We start from the raw sequence: 9,152 nt of genomic DNA on the forward strand, positions 1-9,152 counted from the left end.
AGCTGGGGCAGCCCCTGGGCCAGTGCCCAGCAGAGAAGTTTTGTGACCCCGACGCGCCCCCCTCCCAAAGTTAAGACACTTTCGTTTCTGTGCTTCTATCTGGGGCAGAGGCCTGTTACAGTTTACAAAGCCCTGGGGGTGTTCCAGGGGCACTCAACCAGAATCCCCAGCTTACATAAACTGAGCAGAACCTGAGGCCAGGACGTGCCTATGAGTCAGCTCTGCCTTGGCGTTTGGCCCCCCGAAGCTGTGATCTGAGATGAAACTCCCTTCCCCCTCCCTGCAGTCCTCTGAGATGACCACACACACCAACCTCTTCAACCCAGCAGAGCGTCCCAGAACTCAGGACACACCAGCACCACCTGTTTCTTCGCCCCCACTTCCCCCACTCTAATATGCCCCTATGTAATAAAATTTGTTAAAGAGCCTGTGGGACTTTGAGATTGCTGCTCTCTGGAGGAATTCAAACATCCACTCAACCCCAGCAGAGAGGAAACTGCCAATTAGGAAATGGAGCAAAGTCCTCTTGCAAGGTGAAAGGAGACACGCACAGGTCAGTGGCAGCTAAGCAGAGACCGGCCAGTCTCCCCAGGGAAGCTCCACTCGGGGCCAGGCTGCCATGGACGCCCTGGTCCGACTCCTGCAGCTGCTGGTGTTTCTCCTGACCCTCCCCCTGCACCTCATGGCTCTACTGGGTTTCTGGGAGCCCCTGTGCAAGACCTATTTCCCCTACCTAATGGCTGTGCTGACGGTCAAGAACAACCGAGTGATGGAGAGCAAGAAACGGGAACTCTTCAGCCAGATAAATGGGCTGGCAGGTACCTCAGGGAAGGTGGCCCTGCTGGAGCTGGGCTGCGGCACCGGTGCCAACTTCCGCTTCTACCCAGCTGGCTGTAAGATTACCTGCCTGGACCCCAATCCTCACTTCGAGAAGTTCCTGACAAAGAGCATGGCCGAGAACAGGCATCTCGAGTATGAACGGTTTGTGGTGGCTTTCGGAGAGGACATGAGACAGCTGGCCGATGGCTCCATGGACGCAGTGGTCAGCACCTTGGTACTGTGCTCAGTGGAGAGTCCAAAGAGAGTCCTGCAGGAAGTTCGGAGAGTTCTGAGGCCGGTGAGCAGAAAGGGAAGGATCTGGGCATGGAGCAGCAATGTAGCATCAGCCACCCCAGTGTCCAGGGCACCCAGGATGGTGTATCTCATGTACTAGAGCATGAGTCACCCATCCCCAACTGCTTTTGATCAGGAGATATGATCAGGGCCTGGATGGAGCAGGATAGGAAGCACACAGCAGAGCCACCGAACAAAGTGGGGGAAGATCAGTGAAGGACATCTAGGGACATGGTGTTTAAATTGAGACCTGAGGGATTAAGCAGGGGGTGAAGAGAGTGTGGGGAACAAAAGCGTGTTCTAGGTAAAGATGTTAGGAGACATGGAATCCATAACAGGACTTCCATGGTGGCTCAGATGGTAAAGAATCTACCGGCCTACCAGAAGATCTGAGGTCGATCTCTGGGTCAGGAAGATCCCCTGGAGAAGGGAATGGCTACCCACCCAGGTATTCTTGCCTGGAGAATTCCATAGACAGAGGAGCCTGGCAGGCTTCAGTCCATGAGGCCACAAAAAGTCGGACACGACTGAGCAACTAACACACAGAATCCATAAGATTGGGAGCTGGACTTGGAGAGGAAGGAGTTTAGGATGGTTTCCAGGTTTCTGGCATAAACGACTAGTGGGGGGAGTGAAGGAGGGTAGAGGGAGGTGCCATCTGCAAGAAAGGAGAAACCTGTTCTGGACTTATGAGGTCTGAGGTGCTATGGAGACAGCCAGGCAAGAGACACAGAGGCAGCTGGATGTCTAGATCTATAGGTCAGCAAAAGATGTAGCCTGGAGATTTAGATTTGGAAGTCATCAGCTTGTAGCTGGTAAATTCCAAGCATAGGGGTGAGATCACCGAGGGAGGGTATAGTGAGAAGGAAAGAGCTGGAGAAGCTCTTGCTTAATAAGGAGCCCAAGTACAAGGTGTCCCTGGGATGCTGGCTGAGATGTCCGGAATGCAGGCATCTGGGTCTCTGGGAGGGCTCCGGGGGAGCATCTTTGTATTATCCAGTGAGGTCTGTGCCCCTGGTTCTCCACCTCCCCATCTGTCTGCCCACAGCTAAGCTGTCCTTCTGGTCATCATTTAAAGATCTCTCACCAGGCAACCCCCCTGGGTCACCGGAGGCTTTTCACATTGGCTTCGAGTAGACTGGTAGGAGTCAGGGGATGCAGAGAAAGTAAAGAGCAGGATGCTCTCTGCTCCCTAAACTCGCAGACTGGCACCTCCCACTCCACCAGGAGGCTCTGATCGGGCTTGGTCAGCGGGATGGCATGAGGTCAGAGGAAGGTTGCAGAGTGGAGCAGGTAGGTGACGCGCTCTCTTCTCTCACAGGGAGGAGTGTTCTTTTTCTGGGAGCATATGGCGGAGCCGCGTGGAAGCTGGGCCTTCTTGTGGCAGCAAGTTTTAGAGCCCACCTGGAAGCACATTGGGGATGGCTGCCACCTCACCAGAGAGACCTGGAGAGATCTGGAGAATGCCCAGTTCTCTGAACTCCAAGTGGAACAACAGCCCCCTCCCATCAAGTGGTTACCTGTAGGGCCCCACATCATGGGAAAGGCGGTGAAATAAGCCTTCCCCAAATCCTGCCTCCAGTCGGTCAGTCAGACGATCCCACCTACCCAAGTCTCCCTTCTCCTAAGAGGGATCCAGGAAGACAGAAACCATCCCCCGCCACCCCCATCTCTCCTTTCCCCATGTCTGCTGGGGGGACATCTAACTTCAACCCTTCTTCAGTGAAAAAGCTCTATTCCCATCCTTACCACAGGGAGAAGAGAGTTATACTCTGTCATCTCCTCAACTGCAAAGTCATGCACTGGGTCTCCCAATTTTTTCCCACCCACCCCTAGGACACCTCCCCATCCCTTTCCCGTGTTCCCCCTCCCCTGCTTCTAAGACCACACCCAAGTGCCCCCTGGATGTGATCACAAAAGTCACCAAAGTCCCTGCCAGGCCCCTACGCCCCCTCCCACCACCACCTGAGCTGTGGGGATGCAGACAGAACAGGCCTCTCTGGAGACCCTGGGCATGAGGAAGCAAGACTCAGCATAAAAGACAGAGGTTTTGTCCTCAAATATTTTTTAATAAATAGACAAAATCCACTACATTGATGCAGCAAACTAAGGTCAGAGGAGAGGGGAAGCTAGGGAGGGAAGAGCCCCTGAGTCAGCAATGTAACCTCCTCCCCACCCTCTGGGCTTAAGGCACTTTCGGGAGACAGGTCCTTGGGGTCCCATTATACAGACTGAGTGGGAAAGGGAGGGGCTAGGGTCCCTTCTCCCCACTTTTGAATCAGGACACCGCTGCCCTTCTCACCCTCCCCCACGACCCATCCCTGATTTACCCCCTTTCATCTCACAGCATCATAAGGGGAAGTTTGGCAGGGGGGTGGTCCTCATGGGGGACAGAGATCTGTGCCCCAGAGGAAAGAGATCCTGCCAAATCTGGATGGGACACCAGTAACCCATTCTACCCTCGTCATCCCCAGGAGCCATATCTGGGGAAGGGGTGCAAGGGGCCTATGGGCCAGGCCAGGTGGAGAAGGCTAAGCTGTGCCTGGCACTGTGTGCCCATCAGAGCCCAGCTCTGGGTGCCCATCCCCAGCCAAGATAGGGTGGGCGTCTGGGCCCTCCCGCCGGGGGCTGCCCCAGTTGTTCCTCAGGATGGTACCCGTCTTCTCCTCCTTGAACTGCTGCCGGTCTTCCCGCGGGATCTTCACCGCATGGTACTGGGGTACGGTGGCTTCGGGGTACCGCGCTCGCTTGAAGAATCCCATCTGGAAGAACAGCAGGCCAGACATGAGGAGCCTGTGGGGCACAGCCCTGGAGCACAGGCCCGGCACAGCCCAGTTGCTGTCCCACCATCCCTGGGACAGAAAGAACCAACAGCAGCCTGTGCCAGAAGCAGCCCACACAGGTGCCAACCATCATGGCTGGGTTCCCCTGGTCCTCATGCACAGCAAGAGAAAGACCAGGAAGGGCCTGAGCTGCAGGACCGAGGACGTCTCCCTTGGCGCCTGAAAGAGGGGTTGAAGGTAGAACTTCAGGACCGCTGTCCCAAAGATTTCAACACCCCTAAGCTTTTTAAGAGATGCAACAGCATCCCTGAGAACACAAACAAGATCTAAGGGAAAATATGGCTTCCTAGACTCCTGCAAATTCCAGAATGATTCTTCTCAAGCCTCATACACACAATGCCTGCCTACTGGGCAGCATCTCCCTTAGGGTGGGCCCTCTCCTCTATGGCCCCTCCCTAAGTCATGAGCATGCTGGCCCTTACATACCAAGATGGAAGTGTGCCCCTTGCACACTCACACTCAAGACTTCCTAGGACTCCAACATGCTGGACTGCATGGCATCTCCTTGCACTTGTGTCTCTGCACTCTCATGCCCAAAAAAGGCATGCAGGGCACCTCCCAGCACTCCCCACATGCTCACACTCCAGGAGCCCACCCAACCCTTTCACATGCCTCAGGCTGGGTTATGCTCACCCTTATAACCTCACCCTAACAGTTACCTCCCACCCCAGTTCCTGGAACTCACACCACCCTCATGCAATCTCCTTTCTTCGCTTTGCATATTCCTGAATGCTGGGAACTCGACTTACACTCACATACGTACTCCCTGACACATACAAATCTGGACACACACATGCTCACACCCAAAAATTACCCCACAGTCCCTGGACCCCCAGCTTCCACAGCTGAGGGCTGCACAGCCAGCCGGGCCCGGTGATAGTTGGTGGGAAAAGATGAGCTCTGGCTGCTCCGACGGAAGAAGCCACACTGGGATATAAGGGAGGAGGGGAGCAGAGGAGGTGGGGGATGGGAAGGCTAAGGAAGGATGGTGGCCCCTATCTCTGCTTTGTCCCCCTTCCATGGGAGTGAGAAGGAGAGATCTTGGATCCAGTTTCTCAAGGGCCTCAATCTCCCTGAAGAATGGCAAGGTTCCCAACAGTCTGGATACCCAGAGGCCTGATGATACACATTTGCCAGAGGCTGTGCCTGGTCTGTGACTGGTCCTGGGGAGGGAGGCAGCTCTCCGGAGGGCCCCCAGGGCATTTGTGGTTCCACATGGCTCAGATGTGGCATGTGGTTCGGGGGATGGCCGCTGATAATGGACGTGATTCTCAGTACTAACATATACATGTGTGTGCTCTTATGTGGAGCCCCGGATGCACACATGATTCTGGCTACACTCTGATCAAGAATGGTTCCATGTAAAGCCTGGTATGTGGCGGCTCAGAGTTCAGTCCTGGAGACAGTTCCCTGGAGGCAGTTCTCCACATTGGTTGGCTTTCTTGAGCCTGGCTTTCTTCCCAGCCTTAGCCACCATGCTCTAGTTAAATCAGACCACACTTCCCTGCCTTCATGACTTTCCCCTCCCATGGTCCTTTTGAAAGGCCCAGACCCACATTCCATTCCCCACATCCAGATCCTACTACCCCACCTTCTAAGGCCCTTCCAGGGCCACCTGCTCTCAAGCTTTCCCTCCCCTGACTTCCCACTGTGCTTTCTTGACTCAGTCCGCTAACTCGTCCTGGACAACAAGGCTCCCCTCCCTGGCTAAACTACAAAAGCCCTGAGAACAAGATCTACATCTGACTTATCCCCGAAACATCCAAGGCCTGATAGAGATGTTGGCACACGTGGGTAAGTGCTCAACACAGATTTGCTGAATAAATGGGACAGTGGGTACAAGAACCACACCACAGCCTGACAGGGGAGCCCCGCCACCAGTGGCACCACCCTCCCCAAGCCTCACCTTCCACATGAGCAGCACCAGCAGCGCCAATACCAGCAGCCCGGCTAGTACAGCCAACAGGATGACCCACCAGGGGCCTCCTTCTGCTGCCACAGCCGCGGGGTCCAGGTACACCATCACCGGGATCTGGGGAGGGAGGGGCGAAGGGCGCAAGGGCTGGAGCAACTGGAGAGACAAGTTCCCCTGGCCGCACCGCCCCGTGAGCCTTGCGCCAGGCAGCTCACCACCGTGGAAGCATCTCTGAGCAGCAAGTTCTTGATGGAGGATTTCACAGTGATGTTGGCTCGAACAATCACTTCCAGAGACTTCACAGCTGAGTACTCCTAAGGGAGCAGGGAAGGAGAACCTCCTCCTAATGCCTCCACCTCCCCCCAGCTCCTGAAGCTGTAAATGGAATGGCGCCCAACACAGAGAGTGTTTCTGCCTGCCTTGGGTTGAGAGCATGCTGCCTTTGGACCAGAAGGAAGGAGAAGGAAAAGTGGGTCCCAGAGGGGCTACTGGGGAAGAGAAGCTCAGCTGTGCTCACCTCCAGGAAGGTGCTGTTCCAGAGGCGGCCCCAGACGTGCAGCACAGCTGCGCGGTCAAAGCTGTAGAGAGGGCAGCTGAACACCACGCAGTTGGCCGTGCCCCGGGCACAGTCCTGAGGACCAGAACAGGCAGGGCTCTGAGCTGCTTGGCCCCGCCCCACCAAGCTGCCCAGGGCCCAGCAACCCTCACAGATGTGGTCACCCAGACACAGTCTGCTCAGAGCCTCCCCTCCATCCCTCTAGGAGCCCCCCTTTACCCCAGCTCTTCAGCATCTCTCCTGTTTTCCTTTCCTGACTTTAAACTCTCCTCCTCCAAGAAGTCTTCCCAAACTAACCCTGTGGTCTAGAATAGCAGCCTACCCCAAATCTGGGCTATTTGGCTTTGAAAATGCATGGGGAGCAGGGAGGAGACCTCTTGACAGCAGCAGGCAGGCAGAGTAGCTTCCCCAGTAGATGCACATGTTACCTAATGATGATCTCATTTATTGAGCACCTACTATCTGCAAGGTACTTATCTCATTTAAATTCACAACTGTCCTGCAATGCGCAGATTATTATCATCCCCATTTTTCAAACTAGGAAATTAAAGTTTAAAGAATCCAGTGACCAGTCTCAGGTCACACAGCTAGCAAAGCTGGTGGAGCAGATACTTGAACCCAGGTCCAGAGTGGGCAAAGTTGCACTCCTCCGCAAAGCCCAAACTCACTGAAGGAAGATGTGGCTGCCCCAGGAGCTGCTAAGGGGACAGGGGACTGAGACACTGCTCCTTCCAGGTCTGACCTAAATCCATTTGGTCCAATCTCACCTAATGAACCATCTGCCTAAAAACTAATGTTCTATTCATCACACTTCCCATACAGAAGAATGGCTCTGAGAGTGTTTGAATTCTCTGCGTCATCCCGTATTTTGCCACTGTAGAATAATTCAAGAATCCTTTGTCAATTTGTCTAAAAGTCATTTTAAGTAAAAGAATCCATTTCAAAATGTTTTTAAGATTTTTTTTTTGATGTGGACCACTTTTGAAGTCTTCGCTGAATTTGTTACAATATTGTTTCTGCTTTATATTTTGGTTTTTTGGCCAAGAGGCATGTGGGATCTTAGACCAGTGATTGAACTCGCACCTCCTTCATTGGAAGGCAAAGAACCCCTGGACTGCCAGGGAAGTCCCCCATTTCAAAGTATTTATCAAGAAGGGTGGCCTTGGGACTTCCCTGGTGGTCCAGTGGTTAAGACTCCATGCTTCCCATGCAGGGGACGTGAGTTCGATCCCTGGTTGGGAAACTAAGATCTCACATGCCACAGGGCACCAGAAAAAAGATAAAAGGTAGCCTTTCAGTAGAAATCAGGTACCTGGAGAAAGCAAGACTATCCATGTAACAAGTAAACAGCAATTACACGAGCTCATACTACCCCCTGGGGGCTTCTTTGGTGGCTCAGGAAATAAAGAATCCACTTGCAATGCAGGAGACTCGAGTTCGATCACTGGGTCTGGAAGATCCTTTGGAGAAGAGAATGGCAACCCACTCCAGTATTCTTGCCTGGAGAATCCCTTGGACAGAGGAGTCTGGCGGACTATCGTCCATGTGATCGAAAAGAATCGGACATGACTGAACGACTAAGCACAATCATACTATCCTTGTGAAGCTTCCTGCCATGCTTTCAAGGGGGCCAGGGAAGCTAAGGGCCCCCAGGAAGGATGGACTGTGGCAGGGGAACTTTCACCCAGACAGATACCACCAGAGTTGCCCAACTGCTGCCCTCCCCCTGCAAAGGTCTCTTTTGCCTGTTTTTGCCTCTATTGCCCATCCTTCTGTATGTAGGAGTCACCTTTTTGCCACCAAGCCAAGCACCGCCCTGATCTGTCCCCCGCCCCCACCCCCAACTCTCACTGCCAGCGCCATCCTAGAACGGACAGCACAGAGCCTGCGCTAACCTGCTTAGTGAGTCCATTCGGGAACATAACTACGTGAAACAAGTACAAAAAGGGGAGGCCAAACTGCTTGAAAAGAAAAAACTTAATGAATCACATAAATATACTACCAAGTTAATTATTAGAACTTTTAAGAACCTTTTTGACATGGTGTTTTTAACATGGTGAAAACCATGTCAAATTTCCTTATGCAAACTGACTTTTTGTCCTAAAAGAATTCAAAAGAACTACAAAGAGACCTTAGAGGTGGCTAAAACCATCCCACCCCCTCTAAAACGTGACCTTCCATTTAGGCAGGGAGAATCGTCTGCACAGGGAAACAGCTGTAGCTAAGTGCCCTGGTCTCTAGTGAACGGGTGTTGGGGAAGCTGGGGCGGCGGCGGCTGCCCCCTAGGTGAGATGTGTCCAATCAACTTGCCCCAGGTGCCTGACCATCACACCTCGCCACAGGCCACCTCCACCCTGAAGCTCCACGCCCTCCCCCTTGCCCCCACCCTCTGTCATACCACCTCCCCTCGCCCACCATCCTGGCTGTACTGCGTTTGCCCTGTCCTCACCAGGGTGATGTTTTTCTTCTTCTCAGCAGAGGACACTGGCCACCAGGACGTGCTGGGCTCTGGCTGCTCTCGAGGTTCCTGCGATTCCGGAGGCCCCAGCTCCCGCCTCCTCCTGTCCCTGCTGTCCACATCCTGAGGCGGGGGAGGGGGCCCAGTGAGGGTCCCTCCAAACGCAGCAAGGAGAGATGGCACCTCTTCCCCAGCAGCTTCCTCCACAGGCCCCCAGCCCCACGGCAGCCCTTGCAAAGTCTGAACCCCACGCCCCCCACCTCCACA

At 54.0% G+C, this 9,152-nt stretch overlaps 2 protein-coding genes across 2 annotated transcripts in view; one reads left to right on the plus strand and one right to left on the minus strand.

The window, feature by feature from the left end:
* The first annotated feature begins 218 nt into the window (after positions 1 to 218).
* On the plus strand, positions 219 to 3,201 carry METTL7B (methyltransferase like 7B). The gene is made up of 2 exons (XM_010839173.1): positions 219 to 1,117; positions 2,435 to 3,201. The coding sequence occupies exons 1-2, from the start codon at positions 620 to 622 to the stop codon at positions 2,669 to 2,671; spliced, it is 735 nt and encodes a 244-aa protein (XP_010837475.1). The 5' UTR covers positions 219 to 619; the 3' UTR covers positions 2,672 to 3,201.
* Positions 3,162 to 9,152, minus strand: part of ITGA7 (integrin, alpha 7) — a 23,298-nt gene continuing 17,307 nt past the window's right edge. Inside the window, 5 exon segments of the mRNA XM_010839366.1 lie at positions 3,162 to 3,875; positions 5,863 to 5,988; positions 6,087 to 6,185; positions 6,389 to 6,502; positions 8,877 to 9,008. Of these exon segments, the coding sequence (XP_010837668.1) occupies positions 3,645 to 3,875; positions 5,863 to 5,988; positions 6,087 to 6,185; positions 6,389 to 6,502; positions 8,877 to 9,008 (702 nt within the window). The 3' untranslated portion in view covers positions 3,162 to 3,644.

The sequence above is a fragment of the Bison bison genome, unplaced genomic scaffold (genome assembly GCF_000754665.1).
Source record: "Bison bison bison isolate TAMUID 2011002044 unplaced genomic scaffold, Bison_UMD1.0 scf7180017864115, whole genome shotgun sequence".
NCBI lineage: Eukaryota > Metazoa > Chordata > Mammalia > Artiodactyla > Bovidae > Bison > Bison bison.